Genomic DNA, 23996 nt, shown 5'->3' on the forward strand with positions numbered 1-23996 from the left:
ACTTTGTTCTGAAGATGCTCTGATCGGTACACTTGATGTGCATCCCTCAGCATAGATATCTATTTCTTCATAAATATCTAGGAAAAAATGGGCTTGGATTTTCAGACACACAGCATAAAAAATGGCAACATGCGACTTAGTAAAGAAAACTTGGGCCAAGAGGTTTTGCCACTAAATCAAAGATGAGAGAATTGAGAGCTAGAGGTATATCCAGAAAGTTATTTACAGCTTGTGGCACTGGAATTCATGTCTCTGTCTCGAACAATGTGATTCAGCAATCAAGAGCATTGCCATAATCTGCACTGTCACTTGAAAGAGAAATATTTTATCACTTCCAGCGCTCACTTTTCACACAAAGACCTTTGGTTTTTTTGAGAGGTGGTGTATTTTATACAGCAGTTCCCAAAATCCTATTTGGAAAGCAGAAAGATAATCCTTTTGTGGATCTAAAGCTGTACAATACACACGTGCTCCCTACTGCTGGAAGAATTACAGAGATGCTGGCATCACGTTCATCCTAAACTATGACAAAAGTGACCAAATCACTGACATGTTAATCTCCGAGACCCTCAAAAGTTAACGAGACATCTCATCAACTTCAGAGAAGTAGCTGTAGATAATTATTCAGATGGGGCTGGCCAAAAAGTCCCCTACCAAGGCACACCTGAACTGCGGTTAAGCATTGGACACCATGACTGCAGAAACATTTGGGCAGATGAATTTTCCTGGGGACTTGCACAGGGCTCCAGAGCCACACATGTGCTTACATACTGGGAGCACCACAGCCTTCGCTTTTAATCTGTAGATACAAAGTACGAACATGGAATGTAATTCAGTGTCCCAGATAAAATCACGTATTCCTGCAAAAACATGCGAATGCGATACAGACGACTGCTGCAGAAATGCATGCTAAATGTAAACCAGAGCTCAGGGACTGAGGGGACGTGGAAAAGCTAAAAGCTTAAGTAGCTGCAAAACAGAGTGCGTTTGATCTCGTTAATCCCGATGCTTGTAGCAGCAGTGACTGAGAAGCAATGTCAGTACACAGAAGGTGGGCAAAGCTGTGGAGAGGGATGTGACCAGCAGAGAGAAATCACTAGCGGGAAAAACGTGAGGGAAACACCTCCGCTGGGAAAGCTGTGAGGACCAACATCTCCACAGCTGCCGATATTCGCTTTTATCGCACGTCCTTTGTGTTTTAAATTTCTGCTGCTAGAATACAGACTTTTTTTTTTTCACAGAAAGTAGCACTTTTGACAACCACTGAGGAGAGGAAACCGGCCCCCAGCAGCAAGGCGGACGCCGCCACAGCCCTCCCCTCAAGGAGCGGCCTGAGGAAAGGGTCCCGCCCGCTACACCCACCTCAGCCCGCGGAGCTGCACCCCAGCCGTACCCAGCCCCTCTCCCCACCTCTCCCGGCCCGGACCCGACCTGCTCCCGGCCCGGCCTCAAATAGGAGCCGCCGCGCTCCCTTCCGCCGCCTCCCGCCCGCCCCTTCCTGCCCGGCTCGGCCCGGCCTTCCCGCCGCCACTACGTAATCCGCGTACGGCTGCGGTTCTGCTTCTCTACGCTTCCCTACGTGACTGGCGTAGCGAGGCGCGTAGATTGCGGAGCGTAGGGAGGAGCGGCGCTGGGCTGAGGTGATGGCGAGGGCTGGCAGCCAACCTCGGCCTGGCCCTTACCTGACTCCCGGTCCCTTCATGGGGGTGGTGGTAGGTCCATCTCCACCACGAGATGGGTATAGCTGCTTTTTCCTCGCTGCCTACCTTTATCCGCAATCTTGGGCTTCGTCCGCCACGTTGGTGCCTCGCTCGGGGTTTAGGCCTACGTGGGTGCTGGCCGTTTTCCTCCCTTTAAAGCTCTTCTTCCCCTGTGAGAACTCCTCCCTCTCTGGGGGAGGGTTACAGAGAGAGGTGGCGATGTGCGTTTGGTGAAGCTGTTCTCAGATTGCTGCACCAAGACTTCTTTGCCACCTCCGATGCAGGACAGGTTGGTGTCCCCGAGGAAGATTAAAGCGTCAGTGGTGTCTCGCACTTTGTGCTGTTTTACTGGGTGGGATCCCAAAGCCATATGAACAGAAGCTGAAGTATGTGTGTGTGTATATCTATATATATATATATGCACTCGTCAGGCAAATATGAGGGCCATGTATGTATTGCTTCTAGTAGCAGCAGGGTTACTGGCGCAGTCAGCTCGGGAGGCTTTGCTCCATTGTGGTTATTTGGCCTTGCAGAAATCCTAAGGCTTTAGAGTTAGTTCAGCTACCTGAGCATAAGGCTTTTGCATTGTGTTTTGAGGGTTTTAAGAAATGCATTTGCCCTGAGAGCAGTCTCAGGCTGGAACCCCAAGTCCAATGCGTAGTAGTTTTTGGAGAAATTAATTTCTTTCAGGGGAAGAAGAGCAGTTTTTCTGTATGATTGTGTTTTACGACAGCAAAACCAGTTTTGGTTGCTTGGTAGCTGGGGTAACCAGTTTATGCTTTAAAATGTGCTATGTGGGACTTACTTATGAATAAATTTTAAAAAAATTCTGGGTACCAGTTCCGTTTAAAGCTGATTTTGATTTGGCCAAATATCTTGTCCTGGTTGCTTGCTACTAATATTAGACCCCCTCAGGTTTACTCACACAAGTACTCATGTTAAGTATAGGTATTTTAAGCATCATCATATAGTCATTAAGTATGACACTGAAGTTCAGAAGGTGAGTTCTGTTGATCCCAGGTAGGGTGCAGAAGTTATCTACTTCACCTGTGACTTAGGTAACTGCACAACACAATGGACAAGGTGCAAATGATTCATAACAAGCAAGGAATCACCTGGGCACAAATCTGTGCTCTCAGACCAAGATCTGCAAATTAGTTTCTTGTAGAATTGACAGCTCTGTGTTTGAGGACCTAAAGTTCTCTTCGTACAGAATTGGAGCGATGTGGAAGTGTGAAATGTGTTATTTATTCCATGTTTATTTTTGCCTGTTTATATCTGTGTGATAATGCGGAAGAGCTGTTAGAAGTGGACCAAAACATAAGCTGAGTGGAATGACAATTAGGAGTGAGTTTTACCAGATGTTGTAAACTTGGGATCTTATTATATATTTTAATAGTAATCAAAGCCAGCACAACTATGGATAATTTAAAGTTCTGTAGTTAAAGTGAGACTTCTACATTTAACAGTAATTTAGAACACCTACACTCAAAAATTTTCAGGCACCTGTCTCACTCTCTTATATAAGTAACTAGTGACTGTGGTGGGCGATGGTGGTGCTGTTTGTTGATGAGAAGCCTGAAAAGGGATTGGAATAGGGAAAACTGTGGCTTTGGGAAGGGCCCTGAGGGCAGAGGGGCAGAGTGGGAGCACAGTGTGACAAAAGGATAGGCACATTTTTTAATTAAAACTGGCTTGTGTACATGCATTGTTAAAACAAAACACCTTTGAATTTTCTGGTCCAGGATTCTGTCTATGCAGACTGTAATCCTTAAATACCGGTGTTGGGTCTTACCATGCTCTTAATGTGTCAGTGGGATTCTGTCTTTGTAAATCACAGTTCTTGGGTATTTGTGCAGTATGTGAGGTACAGCTGAATATGCCTGCCTGGGCCCGTTTCTTGTTATGAACCTCTCTTTCAGGCTACAGTGTGTTACCTAATCACTAGCTGAAATTGGGAGCCAGCTGGGTAAGGTAAGCAAGGCAAGGTAATTCGGAGCTGAAACTTTCTTGCCAAAAAGACTGGCATGAATTAAAACTGAGTACAAGCAAATCCTTTATGTTTTAGAGTAGGAATACAATTTTGTTGGCCTTTTCTCCATAAACTTAGTTGCTGCTTCAAAGGTTTTACCTTGTCATTGAGCCTTATCTTGTCAGATGAGAATCAACAGCTGTTATAAAGATACCAGGTCTAGGGCGTAATGACTCCCACCAACATCCACGAACTCTGAATCAGCTGATTGTTAGGGGCTCTCAAAGGCTGAAGAAACATTTCAGTTGAACTGCTGAACGCAGGTTTGGAAGGTGCTGATACAAAGCAGTGGGGGTGGAAACCTGGACTTCCACGGCTGCTGATCTTACTGTATGGATCCATGGGGGTTCTTTCAGAGAGCCAGTCTCTCACTGGTCATCGCACAGCATATATGCTTCCTTCCCACTGCCTTGGTATACTGCCTTGAGGGAAGCCCTTTTCTGTTGGCCTTTTTTTTTTGATACTGTAGAAATTAGTGTAATAAAATTGAATAAAATCTTGGGGGGGCAGGGTGATACGTAACAAACTGATTTTTCCTGTTCACTTTCATTCTCTGATTTCCTTTGTTCACACCCATGTGCTGACAAGCCCACACAGGCTGGCCAGGCTCCATTGTGTGTGATACAGAGGACAAAAGATACTGCCTCTAAAATCTTCGTTACGTTTCTTGACTGGTGATGGCAAACTGATACTGGGTGTGACTCACACACCCTTCTGTAGTTGGTGGTGGTAGGTATCTTGCTTGGTCTCTTCCCTTCTTAGGCAAAATTCCCCAAGTTGTTTCTTTGTTTTTTGTTGGTGGTTGTTTTTTTTAATGGGGATTATTTTATGGCTCTAGTCCAGTTCATCTTTATCATCTTATCTTTAGGACAGTCTGTTTCTTCCTTGCTGCTATTTGGTCATTTGAATGAGATCAGTGTTCTGTAGCAATTAGCACATGATTTTCCTTTAACCCTTCTAGCTTACTCTGATGCATTCATGCACGCTACGTTCAGGCCCATATTAATATATTTGTTACAAACCTTTACGGTACCTGTCACCCATTAGTGTTGGTGAAGGGAACTCGACAGGAAAATTGTCTATGAGCTGAAAGACTTGGCAAGAGTTTCTGAAATTATTTTCAGTACAGCTGAATATCTGGTCCAGTCTTTGTATTTGGAATAATATAGTATTTGGGTTTAAAACTACCTGCCTTTTCCCAATTGAAAAGCTTTTTTCTGGTTAGTTACTAGCAAATGTTACTACATATGTACTTTGCAATGAGTCAGTTGCTGTCCAAATAGATGAGAAAAACCAAAGCATTTATTTCCCTTGAAGGTTTGTGTTCTTAGGCAGAAAATAGACCTGTTTTTTTCCAAGACTCTAGGAGGACAGCAGCTCCTTACCCTCTTAGTCTAATCTGTTTTATCTGCTGGTGAGACACTATGTATATTTATATACTGAGCAACTGGAGTACATCAGTTTCCATTCTTATCGAACACAAATATTTACCACAGGCCTGATCCAAGGTCTACTGAGATCCATGGTACTCTTAAAAATGTAACGTAACTAGAGCAAACTCCTAATTTTTTTCCAATTTCATTTTAGTTGGGTTATAGGATATTTTCTTAGCAACTATGTATTTTTTTAAATCAAAGAAAAAACCCAACACATTACTTCTTTGCTTTACTCACCAACTCAGTTGTACAGATTCCCTAATACGCTTTCTCAGCTGTAGTTCCTGTCAGTGAGGAAACTGTGAAATGTTTTGACATTTATTGTCAGTGAGGAATTGAAACACAGAAGCAATTAACATTATTAAACTTTAATGGACACATTACATACAAAAATATCACATGTGGTATGGCATAGCAATTGACAGATTTCTGTTTATCTCTGGGTATCTCCAAGGGCAATGTCATACTTACTGTAAAGAGGGCAAGAAGAGAGGTGGTGCAGGTAGCCAGATAAGGGAGTGCAGGTGAGAGGGACTATTTCTGTGCTAAATAACATGGGGAATTTGGAGTGTCATGAGCTTTTGAGAGCCTTGCCCTTTGCAAGCCACAGACTTGAGATTAGGAGTGTTGATTTTGCCTCTTCCTCTCCAATTTCATGTGTAACTTAAAATGGCATCAACTGACATCCCCTTTTCCCAGTCCCTTTCCCATCCCTGCCAACAACCGTTTGGGCAGTGATAGGGATTAAAGTGATAACCTGGGTTAAAACTGCTCTCTTCCACTGAGGCTGGGCATCCAGTCCCTGATTTAGCAGTCTTATTGCCCCACATTGTCACAAGAGAAGGTGTATGTGTGTTAAGAGAGTGGGAAAAGGCAACCACAGCTAGGGATTTTCACAGGACATCATCTGTCAGGTGTTTCAGATAATGTTCTGCAGTGCGAATCAGGAGATGACATGAACAAGAACAAAATGACAAAAGCAAAACAACAAAATTATTAGTCTGGGATAAAAATTGTGTGGAAACTCTACAGTTTTTAACTCATAAATATCAACACATATAAATATTTTACTATGTTTCCAGTAATGAAATTAAACAACACAGTGCATTGCCATTGAGCCTTAGTGGGATACCTTAGCCACCTGTTGAATTTATGACGTGAATGATTGCTTTCAAAGTCCAGTAACTGACTAGCGCGCCCAACATGCAGCGTTGCCGGCAGGACCAGTCCATTATCTCTAGGCAGATCACATTAATTGTTTCAGGCAATAGCAGTGATGTGGGTCTCCTTGTGGCAGGAGGTGAGCGAGTCCCTGTTGCACCTCCAGTAGAATTTAGGAGTGCAGCAAAGCACCATAGACATGACCAACCCCAAAGTAAGCATGAGACAAATTACCCATTTTATCAGGCCGGAGTATATAAACGGGAGGATGAGGATGGTGAGAATCACCACAAGCAGCAGGAGCAGCACAAGTCTCTGGATAGCCAGTCTGTTGTCTGCTGGAGCATTTTCGTCTCTGTGTAAAGCATCGTGGCTGGTCTGAGTCCAGCTATTGCTGTCCAGCCCTATGGCAGAGACATGTACCTCCGGATTTGAATCGGAGTTTTCCAAGTGCTCCATATCTCCTTTATTTTGAAGTGTGCGGATGAGTCCTCCTGACACAGAAGTGACTTTTCTGCACAGGGGGCAGGTGATTATCCAGGCACTCTCTTCTTTCCTGAGGATAAGCTTGAGGCAGACTGCGCAGAAGGCGTGCTGGCAGTCCAGGAGCTTTGGTACTCTGTAGATGTTGTACTTGTTGAAGCAGACTAGGCAGTCCATGTCAACAGATGTTGTGGTTGAACACTGGTGGTTCATTTCAAAACTGCATACTTCGGGAGAGTTTGAGTTCGTTAGCGTAACGAGAGGCTTTGAGTTTGGACAGTCTCTTTCCGAAATGGCTGGTTTAAAGGCATTGGGACTGTCTCGCTCTGTGCCTGAAGGTCTCTCCATTTCTTTAATACGTTCTTCAGTGCATCCCAGTCTCTTCACGTCTGCAGTGTTTTCTGTTAGGGGTTCTGCTCTGCTCATTTCTGCAGCGCCTTCCACAGTGGGCACAGGACTGTCCTTCTCAGCCTGTGGTACTCCGGGAGCTGTCGATCCATTTTCATGGTTTAGCTCGTCACTGGATTTCTCCATGGAGGTAGACCTCAGTGCAGTTGGTCTTCCCTTATCTGAAGGGTTTGCCGAGTTTCTGGCTCCTTTTATGTGTCGCTTTATTCCTGTTGTGTGCATGATTGATTAGTGACAGCTCGAAGTGTGTTGTGCTCTTACAATACAATGTTTTTATGCGATGGGGACCTGAGTTAATGATTAACTTTGTGGCCAAGACATTTTACAACGGCTGATAGTGTCACTGAGCAATTCCTGTCCAGAAGCAGACCCCATAGCATTAGCAGGCTGCAGCTTTGTTCACTGTGATAGCCAGACACCACCATTATTACTAAATCAGTACTTTATTTGTTGAAAGCAATTTCATTGGTCTCTAAACACTGCTTTGCTGGACAGTGACAGATTCGGAGGAATTCTCAACATTAACATTGGTGTACTGAATGTAGTGCTTTGCTTAGAGAGAGTGTAAGTATCACCAATTTTGAGTGCTCTGGGAAGGGAGTCTGCTCTTGCTTTAGCAATACTCACTACCCTAGAGCTGTTACCCTACAGCACAAAGTAAAGAATGAGGTTGAGGTTATTAACATGGAGTATTGAATGTCTGATTATTATCAATTCTCTTCTCCTAGGAGCATCCTTGTTGGTTTCATAGAATCATTAAGGTTGGAAAAGACCTCTAAGATCATCTAGTCCAACCGTCAACCCAGCACCTCCATGCCTACTAAACCATGTCCCGAAGTGCCATGTCTACATGTTTTTTGAACTCCTCCAGGGATGGTGACTCCATCACCTCTCTGGGCAGCCTGTTCCAGTGCTTGATAACCCTTTCAGTAAATAAATTTTTCCTAATATCCAATCTAAACCTCCCCTGATGCAACTTGAAGCCATTTCCTCTCGTCCTATTGCTAGTTACTTGGGAGAAGTGACTGACACACAGCTTCAGTCATCAGAGGGCTTCAGGTGCGAACTGAAGCATGACTTAGGGTCACATAGGGTCTCACAGAGTCCGTGAGAGAGATCTGGAAATTAAAGGCAGGGTTAGTGTCTTGGCAGGATCATTTTCTTTTTCTTGGTGTTCCCAGGCAACTTTTTGCACTCAGGAACACCCTTCTGTTAGGTGGGTTTGTGAATATTCAGCTCTTCTGGGAAAAAAAAAAAAGCCTGACCAAAATCCTTCACTATCTAATTTCTTCCTGCCTTTTTATTTGAGGGGTAAAATACAGATGGTTTCTCAGTAAGAAGCCTGTGGAAGGAAGGAAGGAAGGAAAGGAAGGGTTGGGTCACTAATCCCAGAAAGTTGGACTAGGTCAGCATTACCGGTAGAAGACACACAGTGCCAAGTCTGTAGCCTCAGGTGCACCTGAGTGCTCAAGCTGTCTGTGCTACCATGTACCAGCCTCTCCCTCCAACAGAAACAAATGAAACAACACAATGAAATGAAACAACTGCAATTTAGGAGGGCAAGGAGTGCAGGAAGACTCTAATCTCATGGACTCGCTGATGGGGGGATGAGGTGAGAAGAGCTTGTTCTTATTTGCTGAGCAATAGCAGAAGGTTTGTTGTAAGCAAACTTGGTAGAAGTGTCTGGGTGTTCCTGCTGTCTTTCTGCTGATGTGGCATGTAGCAGTGTTTGGACTTTTGGGTGACCCCAAATTTTTGAAATTTTGAAGGTCTTTCAGTTGCAGAAGTGGGACTCATAGTTGAAGTGCAATAACGTCTGGAAGTGGGATGGTGAACTGCAAGGCTCATTTATGTTTAAAAATAGGATAATTTTCTATTGCATTTCACATACCTTTTTATTAGTAAGTTAACGCTGTTAAAAAGAAAAGATCTGGGAAGAAGAAGACAGACCTGCCGTTTTTACAATGCTTTAGAAGTTTCAAATTCCATCTGTCAGTTCCCATGTCCAAAATGGAAATGTCTTAAAAATTTACAGATTCTTAATCATTAGAACAATATTAAACTGTCTTGCAGATGTTGGGAAGCTGGAACAGACACCAAGAGGGGCAACTACACTCCTAACTTAAGTATTTCCATTAAAAGCTAGGTGGGATGAATCTGTGCCTCCATGTCTGACTGCTCCGTCTTCTAGCAGTGGGTGGGAGTGACTTTTGCGTGCCTTTCGACTGTGCGTGCTGGAAACTCGGAGCTGGTTGAGAGGTGCGGTTGTTTTGCTACCGATGCACCTTGGCAGCAAGGACAACTTGCTGGAGGGAAGGGGAAGCGGGGCGCATCATGGCTCGGAGAGGTCCTCGTCTTGCGCTTCCCCGGGGGTGCTGTCTACTGCCACGTGGATCAGGGATGCCAAGGGAGGATGCGTGATCTAGTGTGGGGGCTCAGGAGGTCACAACCGTGTGATTCCTGAGCTGTGTTTTCAGCAGTGCGGTTCAGGCAGTGTGTGGTCTCTCTGCCCAGTTTTTAGTGGTCATTTTGGGTTAAAAACGTCTGTTTGCTCTTGTCCTCCCATTGATGAAATCTTCTACCAAGTGTCGAAGGACCTGCCCCGATTTTGACTCAGTTTTGTCCTTGGCATCACAAGGGATGTTCACTGGCTTGCATGCAGGTTGTACTTAACTGAATTGCTTATAGCCCTTTAACGCTACTTAGGCTAATTACTGTTTCATTAATCATTTCTAGTCAGTTTATATACTCATCCTGCTTTCCTGCTTTTAGTATGTTTGCATAAGAAGATGTGTTTCTATGGAATGCTTCTTATGGACTTGTTTATGACAGGAAATGGATATAAAAGAGCAGTTGTGTTGTTTCAGAGGAAAATCCTCGCTTGTCATATGGCTTTGAGCACAATAATATTCAAAACATCGGAGAAGATAACTGGTGATAGTCCTGTGAGCTTCTTCCCGTGCTCAAGCTGTGTTTCAGATTGCTGTGACTCTGGACAAGAGGAACCTAAAAAAATACGTGACTTAAAAATTGTCTTGATGTGAAGCCTCTTCTTGTATCCCCTGTTACCCAGTGTCTGTACGAGCAAAGGAGAGAGCTGCTGCCAACGGGCAGTCGCCTTCAGAGTTACGGTGCGTCGTCTGGTGCGACAAGGCATTTTTTACCCTGAGGTCGAAAAGGAGGTTGTTCCTGGTGGAGAATAAAGCTTCAGCGGATCGTGCTCGGAAGCAGCCTCATAGCTGGTACTAATAAATGCTTATTTGACCCGATAAATGGGACCTGAAACGCCTCGCGGGAGAGTCCTACCTGGCAATTTTATCTCCCCTTCTTGGTCTGCGGTGTGCTTCCATGGCACATTTGTGCCGAGGGAGTTGATTCACTTGTTATCTCGGTGTCCGTCCCCACATTTGGGGTGTTTTCTTAGTGTTCATCGCAACGCTGTTTGGATGCGCCTTTTGAACAGAGCGCGCTAGGAATTAGATGTAAATTCGACTGGTGCACAGCAGTTCCGACGGCATCGGGCAGGTTCTGTCGCGATAGCTGCAGAGCAAACCAGGGCAAGGAAAGCCAGAGTAAGGGGACAGACTGGATGGGTTGATGGGGGCAGCACAGGAGGGTGTTGGCGGTGGGTGACCTCTCTAACTGGATGCTGTGGGGAGAGCGGCAGAGCACCAGGACAGCAGGAAATCTTCCCCGAGAGCCGTACCCCGGCCGAGTTGCCCTCCTGTTGCTGTGCCCCCTTCTCCAGCCCTGCTCTGCGGTTCACAGGAGTTTCCCTCAGTGCCCGGGGAACCAGGACGTGAAGGCCCCGCGTGTGACACGTACTACACTTAATTAATCGTCGCTGTTTCAGCTCTCCCCCAGACCCATCGCTGCTGTCAGCCATGTTCTCGTGGTGCCACCTCGCGGGTAGTCAATCTTTCTTAATTTCCTCTTGGGTTCCTTTCGGAGCGCTGATTTGGTGCCGAGTAGGGACAGACCGGCTGAAGTGGCCCGCGCTGGCCCACACCCGGGGAAGAAAACGAGAGCAGCGTCCGGCACCCACCCGTGGGGGGTCACTGCAGGCCGGGGGAGGTGGGAGGTGTGCTGGGCAGCAGGGAGAGGGCACGGGGGGCTGTGGCCGTGCCCCTGAGGAAGAGCTCCTGGGCAGAGGAGTACAATTAACAGCAAAGCTAACGAGGCGTGCAGTCTGGCAGTCCCAGGCGAAGCCCTTCGGTGCGGTGTTAATGATTTACGGCGCTGCTCTGTGCGTCCCCCCCAGCCTTTACCCCACGGGTCCCCCTTCTCCCAGCTGCTCCTGACGCTTGCCTGCGCCCTCCTTCCCTTCGCAGTTCCCACTGCCCTTGATCCTTAAAGCCCTCTGCTTCCCCCTGCCTCAGTTTCCCTCCCCGGACTCCCTCCTCTCGCCGTCCTCCTCCACCTGGAGGAATCCGCCGGCGGGGGGCGGGCGGGTAGAGCGGCGGCGCTCTGGCCACTCGTGCACCTTCTCTCGATGGTGGAGCCCCGCGGTCACGTGAGGGGCGCCCGGCGGCGCAGGCGCAGTGCCCGCCCGGCGGGGATGTCCCGCAAGCAGGCGGCCAAGGCCCGGCCTGCCGCCGGAGCCAGGAAGGCGCGGCGGCCCCGGCAGACCCCCGCCGGACCGGCTCCGGGCCCCGGCTCGGGCGGCGGGGGCCTCGCCGGGCAGCTCCGGGCCCTCGGCCTCAAGCTGCGGGAGGTGCCGGGCGATGGGTGAGCGCCGCGCCGGGTCTCTCTGGCACTCCCGGGGCCGGCGCTTCCATGGGCGTCCTGTCCCCGGGGGCTGAGGCTTTCTCCTCCCCGCGGGTGGTGGTGAGCCTGTGTCCCCGGGGGCTGAGGGCTTTCCCCTCGGGGAAAGTGCTCCGGAGGGATGAGGGCTTCCCCGCTGTACCCAGAGGGATCGGGGGGTTCTGCTCTGTGGTTGTGCAGGGCCTGTGTCCCCTGCGGCTGATGGCTCCCTTGGCCTGTCACCTGCTGGTCTGAGGGCTCTGCTAGTCCTAGGCCTGATCCCCAGGGGGGCTGAGGGCTCCACTGGCCTGCTGAGCGGAGCATAGGAAGGTCCAAAAGTATTGGGTGAATGGGGCATTAGATGTGTCTGCTGTGAAATTGCTTAGAAGGTCATTGGATTGTCCTTTGTTGCATTATGTCATTTGTCTCAGTGTCAGTTTAAGACAGTTTGGCCCAGCAGTCTTACTGCCCGTGACTTACTCTGTTGGAGCTGATGACATGTTCACTCAAAACCTTATGTTCCTACCAGCATTTCTTCTAATTTCAGCAGCTGTTGAAAGCACAGGGAATAGGTGCTACTTCACATTCATATCCTCGTTGAACTTACTGGGCAGAAAGAGCACAGCTCTTTTCCTTTCCCGTTAACACCATATTCTTTCCGCTGCTATGCCAGGGTCATTGATTTAGTGGTGTATCTGTTAGCTGTGTTTCAGACACACTAACTTGTGGTTTCTCTCTTGGTAGCAATTGTTTGTTTCGGGCCCTTGGTGACCAGCTTGAGGGGCACTCGCGGAACCACCTCAGGCATCGCCAGGAAACGGTGGATTACATGATAAAGCAGCGGGAGGATTTTGAGCCTTTTGTGGAGGATGATGTGCCCTTTGAGAAACACGGTATGGTCTCCACAGGACACTGATGGAAAGGGTTATTGTGTACTGTGATTACATCTCATTTGAGCACCTTCTTACTAAACAGTTCCTCATCCCAGAACTATGTTAGGGCTCCTCTCTAGTTTTTAGAAACAGTGAGTTTACATTTCTCTCTGTTATGCTTCTGTAGAAAGATGAGCTATTAAACTTAGATTATATTTGTCTTGGAAGTTGTTTACATTTAGGAGAAACCTGGGGAAGGAAAGAGGCAAAAAAAGCCAAGGAGTAAAAATTTGGTGTTTTCAAAAGGAACTTGCAAAAATTGTCTAGCTCTCCTTGTACGCTGGTGGGTGTTGAGTGGGTTTCTTTTTCTCCTTGACACTTGATATTTCGTATTGGTAACCCAGGGGGAGATCCAAAGCAGAGACCAATACAGCCTTTGTTCTGACAGCTTCGAGGATGTGACAAGTACCATAGGGGTGATGCAGGAAAATGGTTTGGCCATTAGTACGTGGCACTCTTCCTCCCAAGCTAACGCAGAGCTGACAGCCTTGCATAATCTAAGGGTGTACTGCATTTTTTGGAGGTTTCTGTGGTCATTTAAGACGCATTAACTTCTGTTGCTGCCAAATTCTTGCCTCAGCAGTCATTGTTTCACGATTGGGATTTCCTTTCCAGAATTTCTTGGGCTTGTGTTGAAATTTTGTTACTCACTATCCCTCCAGTGCTTTTGGAAGTGTCAGAAACTAGGTTTCCAACTCTTCTGAATGTTTTTTCCTTTAGTTACCAATTTGGCAAAGCCTGGTACCTTTGCTGGCAACGATGCTATTGTGGCCTTTGCAAGGAACAATCAAATGAATGTGGTTATTCATCAGCTTAATGCTCCGCTGTGGCAGGTGAGAAACAAAACTTCTATATTTTGGCCTAATTTTTAGCTGATGAATACAAATAGTGTTGAAACTTCCTGATCTATTAAAAGAGAGCAGTCGGTAGCCATAGTTAGCTGGACGTGGTGTAGAGCTGTGCCTGCTTTTTCAGCCTTGAAGGAAAACACTCCAGATTTCATCCGGGAGGAGAGGGAATGAAAGAAAACAGTGAATGCGTGAAAGATAAGTATGTGGAGACAGAGCAGCGTGTTTTAGTTTGGTTTTAAGCTGCTGGCTTCATTGATACGTTTTTTTCTCCTGAAGATCAGACTTCATATGAGGTGACTTTTCTGATAGGAATTTGAGCCAGGCTTAAGGAAAACTGTATGATAAGGTTCAGGAATAAGGAAGTGAAGGTATAGCAGGGCAGTCCTTGTAGTGTGTTGGAATGAAGCTCCATCAATTCTGCGTGGGATTTGGAATGAGAAGGTTTCTGACAGTTGGAGAAATGAGGTTCTGGACTGGGCAGAAGAGGGAGGAAGTTTTAAAACCTTAAGGCAATGTTTAATCAGCTTCTGGAAAGGACTGTGTGTGTGGTTTTCTCTGACAGTGGGGCACCAGAACAAGTAATCCCTCGGGTCCCTCCTGCTCTCTTTTTTGTTGTTTTTCTGTGGCAAGTCCACACTGGAATGGGTCCACGCTCGATCTCTGCCTGTTCATTGAGCAAGTGAGAACCTGTATTCAAGTCAGGATTGTTTCTGGCCCCAATTTATGGACAGAACCAATGAAGTACATAAATTAAACAGGGCAATAAAGATAAAGGACCAGATGAAGGCTGTGAGTGGTGTCTTAAATGCGTTTGAAACAGTGTCAGGTAGATTCCTGAACCCAAACAAGTTTAAACTCTTATTTACATGGCAGCCGTGGACAGTAAGACAGCTAACCTACATATTTTAAAAAAAAAAAAAAAAAAGTGATTCTGACAATTACACAAATGAGTGGGGATACTCAACTGCTTGACCCATGAGAGTGTACAGAGGTAATGACCCTGCAGGAGAGTTCACGGGGGTGCTGTTCATGTGTTGTTACTGTTTTGAACTGGATACTCACCTCAGTGTGTTCAACTCTTACTGATATTTTGTATATCCTCTGGAAGACCTTAAACTCTTTTTCCCCATTCATTGACCTTTCCAGGGTTGTAAATACAGAGTTTGTGATGAGGTCCTGTTTTGCCTGAGTGTAGTCTTGTTAGTGAAAGGTTGTCTTAGGCTCTTGAGAATGGCTTAAGTAAAGAGAGCTGTTAATAGTTGTAACATGAGGAGTCTCCGACCGGCACAGAGGATACATCAGGGTGTCTAATAATGTAGGGGATCACAACATGGTGACAATGTTAGCAAGTTGCTAGACTTGACTAACCCAGGACACCCTTTTTCTTAATTTTCTGTACATGTACATACTTTTTTTTCCCTCTCTCTGCTTTGGAGCCCCAGCAAAATTTTAGATTAGATTCCAAAGAGAGTATTTCCAGAGAGGCAGATCAGCAAGACGCTTAAAGCAGATGGAGTAAATATCTCCCTTGGTCCCAACTCTAAAGCAGATGGTGAGTTATCCTTTAATTTTAAGAGAATCCTTTGTATCCACTGCAGCTAAGCTGGAAGAATGTGAGCAGAAGTGTTCAGGACCTCTAGCTGTTTCTCAAACTCTGTCCAAGTCAAAAGCTCTTTGGAGGTGGGCATCTCTGCATGGACTTTTTTAGGGCTTTAAACACTCTTTAGCTTTTTTGGTAATGACTGTAAATGTAGAGCTTCAAGTTAGCTCAGATGTGTAGGTTATTTTATTGGCTTTTTGGATAACTGCTTACCTTTTTTCAGTGTTTTTGCCTTTTTTTATCTGCAGCTATCTTTTACTTACAGTTCCAGTGTACTGTGGAGAGAGCACGCAAAAAGAAGCTTCACCACTGAGAGCTAAATTGGCTAATTTTCAGAATAATCTTTCAAGAGCTTTGGGATTCATTAGATACCTATTTGGGCTCTGGCAGAGGAGAAATGTTGAAAATAAGTCTTACTCAGATCCAACATGTTGAATAACTTAATAGGATAAAAGGCAGGAGTTAAGTATAACCAAGTGTTGAGTTGGAACTTAAAGGTGAGCAGGTGTAAAATAGGTAAATGGGGAATATCTGTTGAGAAATCTGAAGGCTTTAGTGCAACACCAACTACAGACATGGTTGAAAGGTGACTTGATGTATATTCTGTAAGTTGGGATAAGCTGATTCAAAGATGTAAAAGGATTGGGAAATTCTGGACCCTAAAGCAAGCATTTCTTGTCGTTTGCTTACTGACATCTTCTCCAGGAAGGCTGTCAGATCTTTGAACTCTGGCTTGACAGGTAAGCAAAGGAGATCTGCAAATAGAGTGTAATTGTCTGCATTCCTTGCAAGAGTTGGAATGCTGTGTAGCTTTTAGCTAATAGTTTGAGACACTGATGATCGGCGTAGGAATTATTCTTGCATCAGTACAGATAATACTCGGAGCAGGAGTTTTCTACGGAGACTGCTGTACTTGGTGCTGACAAAGCAAAGGAACATTTGGTTGTTAACAGTGCTCCTCAATGGAGTTAATACATTTTCATGGTTTGGCTTTATTTCTATTAGTCAGTCTTTTAAAAACAAAACTTATCCACTTCAAATGCTAACTGTTAAAACAGCATCTTGTCCCAACTGCAGAACAAAACTTACTCTGGGTGACTGTTTCCACTGTGGTGATAACTTGAATGGACTCTTTTTTTCCTCATGTTTGAGGGGGAAAAAGCATTGTACGCTCAATGGGAGCTGTCACGGAAATTGGGTCTGGGAAGATGATCAGAAAACTAATAGCTTCTGTGGAAAGATTAGAAAATAGTTTTGAGCTTTCCACTGAAATATTTTCATACCGTGTTTTGTTTGTTATGATGTAACTGACCCAACGCTGTGTATCTGGTTTTCAAATGTTATCCTTGAGACAGAAGCTCTGTTGTCACTGTAGGCAGGTCCGGATTATTAGGTCAACTCTTCCTGCTTAAAGATGCTTCAGTAGCTACGTACTTTGCTTCCGATCACAGTGTTTATCATTGCTTAAAAAATACTACTTTGAAAAAAACGATGCTGAAGTTGATTCCAAATCCTCACTTGCTGTTTATTTGTTTCATTTAGATTCGCGGCACAGACAAAAACAATGTGAGGGAACTTCATATTGCGTATCGTTATGGAGAGCACTATGACAGTGTGAGGAGAATCAATGACGATTCTGAAGCTCCAGCGTATCTTCAGATGGAGGTTGGTTATGATAGGATGACCTGAGTCAGCTGTGGGTGATAAATAAAACGGATGAATGTTACTAGTTGATTTCCTTTCTCATTTGCATGGAGACTGAGAAAAGAGTCTGGTCCCTGTGTCATGCTGGGGATAGAAAAGCCCATAAAGTCATTGTACCTAGTGCTGCCTGCTCTCTTGAGACAGGCTGTGAAGTGTTTAAAGTACCGGGCTAAAAATCAGTCCTGAATCTGATGCTGTGATGTGGGCTGTAGATGTCTCGAAGCAACCCCATCTAAATTACATACTTGTGCACCTCGAATGCAAAAACAATGGGAAGGGAGGAAAGAGATGGAAATGCAACAGCTGGATCCAGTAGTCCTCTTCATATCTCACTTTCTCATGTTAAGGAGTAAGCCGTGCTGTCCTTGAGGTTCTCTGAACGCTACTGTGTAACGTGTGGTGTTGTAAAAAAATTAATACCTCACTTCAAAAGCCAGTGATTGTTTATTGGTATGCATGATCTTGTAGCATGTGAGAGTTTGCTCAGCAGCATATGAGTCATGGGAAACGGTGTCAATGATGATGGAGGTTACATAATTTCCAAGATGCTTTGACACAGGATATTTCTGAGAAAAGTGTGCCATAATAATTAAATTTATTATGATGTCAGGTTTTTTACTGCCTGTGATGAAATTGCTGCATGTGCTTGTGTGATCTGCTGGGTTTTGTTTTTCTTGCAGATGCTTTGCAACAATGATTCGAATAAGGAGGAGGAGGTGAAGCCTCAGAAGGGTGACTCTGAAGATGAGACTGAAGTTGAAATGGAAGATGCTATACAAAAAGTGTGTAATGCAACTGGATGTTCGGTAGGTATTGAGTATCCTTTTTATGCTTAATGTTCAAACCTTCCTGATACATGAAAGTAGCCTTGGGGAGAATTCTTCTTGGGAAGAATTCTAAAAGGTATTAATCTTGGACAATTTCAGTACCAGAGCCACAGATCAGGATGGTTTTCGTCGTAGACTCAGATGGTTTTCATCCTAGACTCAACCCTTAAATGCAGATGAAATATGTACTCTGTGTGGATACCTAATGATTTTGGAAGGTTTGTCTTGCAATCTCTCAGAAAATTTACTTTGAAACGAATTCTGTAAAATTTTAAATCCTTTGAGGATGTCTGTAGTTGAACGTCTCAAATGACTAGATATTCTGTGAATCTTAGCCGTTGTCAGTGGAAGGCTTGTGTGGTTCCTGCAGATTGCCGCTTGCACTGTGCAAATGCATAGAACAGAATGGGTCAAGAGTGAAACAGTTATGCTGAAATAGCATATTCCTTTTTCCTGGTATCTTCAGGATTTTAAGGTTTTCTCCCTCACCTTTTTCAGAAATGGAACATAGGCTAATTGAAAGGTCATAAAAGCAGACAGCAGCCCCTTCTCAGTGGTGCAGATGGTTGTTAAATGAATGTAACTCTCTTCAGTGTTATCTTTCTCCTCTTGTGGACAGGACATTGATTTAGTAAGCCAGATTCTGGAAGTGGAAGACTACAATATAGAATCTGCAATATTTGCCATTTTTCAAGTGAACGAAGTGGAAAGAATCAGTAAGTACATGGAGTTTGTCACTTGGTGCTTCAGAATAATGCTGTCTGACGTTAGTGTTCACTGTAAACAGCAGTTCAGCAGGGACAGTAGTGGTTGAAGCTTGCAGTTGGCTGTGCTGCCGCCTCAACCTTTCTGTGCTCAAGAAGGTTATTAGTGAGGGCAGATTCAGTCCAACTTCCAAAAAAAGCCCTTCCAGAAAGTCTGCAAGAAGGAAATGGCTGACACTGAGACAGCTTCTGGGTAGAGTGTGTCTGAGAAAAACCTCTCTCGTTGGTAGGTACTGAGGAACAGTGTGATCCCCAGAGCAAAGATCAGGAATCGTGTAGCAGAACTTCATGGGAAGAAAACGGAACTGGTTCAAGAATCTTTGGAAATCAGAGTTTGCATCAAGATGAAATAGAAAACAACAAAGGACAGGCTAAATCTGATGAAGAGAATCGAGCTAGCAGAAACACAAAGGTATGTGAAGGGTGGCTTGGCAGTGATTTACACGTCCTTTAACGATTAGGGGAATGCTTAGGATTGCTTAATCAGTAGCTGTCATCTCCTTTGAATTAAAAAGAGCTTCCCCTTACCGGATTTTGTTGCTGCTACAGCTGTGACTTCTCCGATACAAACATTTAATAGTGACATGCGGCACTCTTCCCAAGATGACACAAAACAAAGTCCAGATAAATAGTTTGGAATAAACATTCTCTGGCAGCTGCTTTGATATCTGCTTGTCTCCTTTCCAGTGTATTATTCTTCCCCAACTGAGCAGAAAATGTGTGTTTTCATCCTTCCCTTTCAGGTATCTAAAAAACAAAAGAAGGAACAGCAGCGGCTAGAGAAGAAGAAGCGGCAGGAAGAAAGGCACCGACAAAAGGTCTTGGCCAACAAGAGTAACTGTGCAGATAGCAGCAGGAGAGAGACGGACTCGAACAACCAGGTCACCTTGGTGAAGGCCATGGCAGCTCTAAACATATGACTGAATGGGTTCTGAGCGCTCTGGTGAGAAAAGCAAATAAAACTGATGAAGACAAAACTCCCCTTAAGCAAATTTCCAAGCACCCTTTGTTATCTTAAAATCCGCTTCTGCGGAGATCTCTAAGCACACATGAATTTCCTGTTTCTTCGGTTGTGGGGCAAACAATTATTTGGTAATTCTGCATCAACCTGTGTGTGAGAAAAGTTGTTTGAACTTCACAAAAAGTAGAGACTTGTTTTTATAATTTTGAAGTTAGATGAAGGTGAGAACCTTTTCTTCACACAGCAGTGCTAGATTTGCTTTGAGATCTCTTGGAGTGCTTAGATTATTTTTTTTTATAGCAACTTTTTACTTGATTATGCTTGGAAGAGCTTTATTTTACTTTGCTGTCAGGGAAGGCTTAGCAGTTCTCAACTCAGGAACATGTTGGATTTGTTTTTTTCTATTTAAATTTAAAAAGTAAGGGAACAGAATCCCAGAATCCTTTCCAAAGCTAAGTGTGTCAGCCAACACTGTATCAAACATGAGATTCCTCTTTTCTTTCCCATGCAAGAATGTGGTGATAAGTTTTAATCTAACTAGAACTGCTTGCGTTGCACTAGGCTGTTTCAAAGTGATTAATACGTGAAGGGAGAATGGGATTGCTGCGTCCATGCTTGCTTCTTGCTTAAGTTTGAGATCAGCTCATTTGCTAGCTGTTGAGACCTTTAGAGAGGAAAAAAAAAAAGTAATGACAGCAGACTCGCGAGACTGCAGAGCCGATTCACCCGATCTGGTGAAGTCTAATGAGGTAGTAAAATGCGACGTGAGCAGGCATGAGATTTCTGTTGAGTTGTGTTACGTGGACATCTGGAATCTCATCTCCTTTGCCATACTCGGGAGCTTTTGGGCTACTCTGGAGCTTTAGTCCAAGCCAGAAGCTTGGTAGTCATTAGTCTCCAAATGAAATTAGTATAGCCAAAGGATCAAGAGTCCTGGGAACAAGCTTCCAAGTAGCAGTGATCACTGGGAACCTTGCCTACTTCACTCTTCATAAATCAAGCTTTTTTCCAGGGTAGGATTTTTTTCATCCCAAATTCCTCTTCGGTAAGGTCACCAAGTACCGTAGAATGTATGGCTTGAATCCTGTGATGCTTTCCACTATAGGATTGCAAATTTGAACTGAAGTGTAAGGACTGTGGGACTTGGCCCTCGATTTATGGCTTGCAGTGTTTCAGCCTCACTCAGGTTTTTGGACTTCTATCAAGCATTAAGCTTGAAGAAAGCACATGTGCATTTACATGCACAATAGATAACAGGAGGCACCTCATCAGCCAGGGCAGAGACGAAATAGATTTTTTGAAAGTAAGGAATGTTGCTTTTGAAAAAAATTCTATGCATTCTTTGAAGTTTCCAAATCAGCACGGAAATATAAATGCCTTTTTTGACTGAACTGCCAAGATCTGAGCTAGTACTTCTTCATATGCTCTGCTACTGTTTATCAGGAGCATTTGAAGAATAAAAAGAAAGGAGCTCTACTTTATGTACTGGTGGTGTAGGAGAACAGGCTTTAATGCTGGTGAAGTTACTTTGGTTCCTGTAATGAGCTTGGTGGAAATAAAAAGTAATACAAAGCAGCTCTTGGGCTTTATGGTGGGACATAGTGCCTGGCAAGTGAAGCAGCTTGTTAAGTGCTGTTCTAAGTGCCAGCGGTAGGCATGAGGAACCACTGCAGAGGGAAATCTGAGCAGTATTTCTTAGGCAGGAAGAGCATGGATGAGCATTGAATTCACAGTACTATTCTTGAAGTGAAAAATGACTTTGGTCAAATCCATTTTATGCCAGCCTTAGATAGCCTGTTGTTAGCAATGTTGCTTCCTGGAATTCTTTTCCCCCAACACAGTCGCTTTACAGTAGTGGAAAGAATGGCAAGTCATAGCTTAATGGGGAGAAACTGCAAGTCACTTCACCGGTGTGATGAGTTGAAGACAGCGGGCATAGCAAGATAATTCAGGGAAATGTGTCACCTTTGTCTTGCCCAGCTGTCTTTTGATTTGAAAGGCATGTGGGTTCTGCAAGTTTGAAAAGATGGTAAGAATTTGCAGTTGTACACTACCAATAAGATGTTTGATCTTAATGAATTTCTTTTTTGTCTTCCTGAGCCAGAGCTGATATGAGGATTATTGTTACTTCAAGCCTGGGGAGCTGGGAAGGGAGTTGTCCTGTAGCCAGCAGACAGGAAGCTGAGCTTCTGTAGGTGTGAAGGGACCTGCAGAACCTAACCTCATCCTGTCCGGGATAAACGGGCAGGTCTGCAACAGCAACACGTCTTAAATAGCCTCTCTTGAGAGGCTGACATTCAGCTCATGGCCTCTGATGCCTGTAACCAAATATGTGGCTGAAAATGCTTTCATTTCCCAGTGTAATATGATTAAAACAAACTCTTAACGTGCTGGGCTCATAAGTCTTGTTAGACCAATCAAATTCTCTTCATTTTTGCCAGGACAGCTTTCTACCTGCAAAAATATTTTGTATCCAAAGATGTTAAAACTTCTGTTTTGTCTGTTTTAGATTTTTCCTTTAGCTGTTGAAATTTCCACCTGCCCTTACGCTGTGTATTTTTTCTAGGGAATCATTATGCAGGGTTCTTCGGGAAACTCACTTTTATGCAGAGAATTTTCTTTGTAAACAGGTCGTGGATTTTCTTTGCAGGAGGAAGGGAGGCGAGAAACAAGAGAAACATCGTGATTCATCGCTCATGTTTACTCTTTGGTGGAGCTAACTGCACTTCGTAATATGCAGTCATAGGACAATAAGCACTGCACGTTCCCTTGGTATTTGAGGAGGATTACTGTTTGTTACTAGCTGCTAGCTTACGTCTTTGAGGGTCACAAGTGGGAAGAGGGCCAGGAGCGTGCTTTGACTGCTGCTGGACCAACAGGGTCACTGTCAGCCTCTTGAAGGTGAGTACGCAGCAGGACAATGTAGAAAGCTGCTTTCCCTGCATCCTGTCTACCGCCACTGTCTTCCCCAGACTTTTTTTTTTTTTTCCAAATCCTGCCCCTGCAGGTAAGGAGTTCAGTTGAACTGGAAGTTTTAAGCATTCAGCCATGTTCTGTCCGATGTCCATAAGCATGTCTTGGCCTTGCTGTGTATGGGGAGGGCTTTTCTGCTTGTGCTACTTGGTTTCTGGTGTACCCCGTTCCATCTTGGAGGGCTGCCTTTTGGTTTATGTTAACAACAGCTTCACCTCATCTGCAGTGCCTGACCAGCAGCAGAAGTCACGTCATCTGTGGTATCCACATCTGCAGTTGCTCTTGGAAGGTGCCTTCCTTTTCTGTTGGAGTCTGTTGAAACTACAGGAGCGTTTTCTTTTCCTTTCCCCCTCCGGACTCTCAGCAGGGCACCCACTTCTGTTACCAAACCAAACCTCCTCTCTTTTTGGATGCTGAGTGCAATAAAGGTTGCAAAGATGTGCCAGCTGAACTGTGCGAGTGGAGTTGTGTGTACGGGGCATGCTCTGAGTTAAAGGCAAAACTTTCAGATTAAATTAACAAGTCTGCACAACCTGGACCCTTCCTGGGGATGCGATCCGGCTGTGGGGTGTACGTTCACCTACTGGCTTTCACGAGCTTCAGGAATTGTAGAAAAGGAGGGAAATTGTGCATGAAGACCCGTACTCCAGCGTCGTATAAAATGGAGATGGTTTATGCTCGTGTAGAGCTTGCTGCTGCCTGGAGCAGAGCCTGTTTGCAGGCACAAACCTTAGAGGGCAGCATCGGCTTCATCAGCTCTGTCCCAGCTCGCTCCTTTCTCATCCCAAAGCCCTTGACAAGGCACCAGAAAACGAGTAAAAGGAGAAACGAGTGTTTTGGAGTTACAAAGATACGACATTTACTGTAGGAAGCGTGAGGAAGGGGAAGGGATGTTGCTCATGATGACATGCTTAATGGAGTCAGGCAGGAGCCCTTGACGCTGAAGTGAAATGCAAAGAAAATACCCTTAAAGCACCTTAATTTTAGGACCCCCCTGTTCTGAAGGCGTGCCAAAGACATCTCTGGAGATGGCATTAAAACTGGAGGTCCTCCATCGAGGCCAAGGTGTGAGGGGCAGCTGGCCCTGGCTCGTTAGAGCTAATTGTGGATCCTGTGCAGCTGTGGTAAGGGATGAGGTGGCCGCAGGGAGCTGCGGCCTGAGGAGACCTGGGCTTGCTGGAGATGGGGTGCAAGAAAGAGCCACCCCAAATCCTTGAGACCACCATGACCACGCTCCCCCACAGCTTTAGTGAGTATTAATTGCTTAAATAGTCGTTAGGAGAGGGATGGGGCTGCATTGTGGCTAAGCTCCCTGAGGGGAGCAGGGTTTGGAGCCTGGTTTGGGGTTGGGATGCAGCAGCCGCTTGCTGTTTCTGTGGATCTTTTTTTTCCTCTAAAGCTAAGATTTACCAGTTAGCTGC

General features: G+C 45.0%; 3 protein-coding genes across 8 annotated transcripts in view; 1 reads left to right on the forward strand and 2 right to left on the reverse strand.

Moving 5' to 3' along the window:
- Window positions 1-1905, reverse strand: part of TMCO4 (transmembrane and coiled-coil domains 4) — a 41369-nt gene extending 39464 nt beyond the window's left edge. Inside the window, exon 1 of one of the 4 annotated variants that reach the window (XM_072884258.1) lies at window positions 1767-1905. The gene's annotated coding sequence lies outside the window, so the exon portion shown is untranslated. Of the gene's footprint in view, window positions 1-664; window positions 847-1410; window positions 1481-1766 lie in introns of those variants that run through there. The other 3 variants (XM_072884257.1, XM_072884261.1, XM_072884259.1) reach the window with 3 other exon arrangements.
- A 4376-nt stretch (window positions 1906-6281) lies between these two features.
- On the reverse strand, window positions 6282-7676 carry RNF186 (ring finger protein 186). Its single transcript, XM_072884171.1, has one exon. The coding sequence runs from the start codon at window positions 7440-7442 to the stop codon at window positions 6429-6431; it is 1014 nt and encodes a 337-aa protein (XP_072740272.1). The 5' UTR covers window positions 7443-7676; the 3' UTR covers window positions 6282-6428.
- Window positions 7677-11740: 4064 nt separating this feature from the next.
- Window positions 11741-23026, forward strand: OTUD3 (OTU deubiquitinase 3). 3 transcript variants are annotated; one of them, XR_012045821.1, is made up of 10 exons: window positions 11741-11948; window positions 12708-12856; window positions 13616-13728; window positions 16889-17011; window positions 17731-17856; window positions 18497-18593; window positions 18872-19053; window positions 19385-19584; window positions 22253-22503; window positions 22785-23026. XR_012045821.1 is itself a non-coding variant. In XM_072883997.1 (9 exons), exons 1-8 carry the CDS (start codon window positions 11779-11781, stop codon window positions 19559-19561), a joined length of 1137 nt encoding a protein of 378 aa, XP_072740098.1. In that variant the 5' UTR covers window positions 11741-11778; the 3' UTR covers window positions 19562-19584; window positions 22253-23026. The 3 variants fall into 3 exon arrangements, 1 of the variants encoding a protein (XP_072740098.1); XR_012045820.1 differs by having other exon boundaries at window positions 22802-23026; XM_072883997.1 differs by having other exon boundaries at window positions 22253-23026.
- The last annotated feature ends 970 nt before the right edge of the window (window positions 23027-23996 follow it).

This window comes from Ciconia boyciana, chromosome 19 (genome assembly GCF_034638445.1).
Source record: "Ciconia boyciana chromosome 19, ASM3463844v1, whole genome shotgun sequence".
NCBI lineage: Eukaryota > Metazoa > Chordata > Aves > Ciconiiformes > Ciconiidae > Ciconia > Ciconia boyciana.

Excerpts from the sequence above, each read along its gene's own strand:
- RNF186 (XM_072884171.1), bottom strand. The coding sequence starts at position 7,442 with ATGCACACAACAGGAATAAAGCGACACATAAAAGGAGCCAGAAACTCG.
- OTUD3 (XM_072883997.1), top strand. The coding sequence starts at position 11,779 with ATGTCCCGCAAGCAGGCGGCCAAGGCCCGGCCTGCCGCCGGAGCCAGG. Across the intron at positions 13,729-16,888 it reads TTAATGCTCCGCTGTGGCAG|ATTCGCGGCACAGACAAAAA; the intron begins GTGAGAAACAAA and ends TGTTTCATTTAG. Across the intron at positions 19,054-19,384 it reads GAGCTAGCAGAAACACAAAG|GTATCTAAAAAACAAAAGAA; the intron begins GTATGTGAAGGG and ends CTTCCCTTTCAG.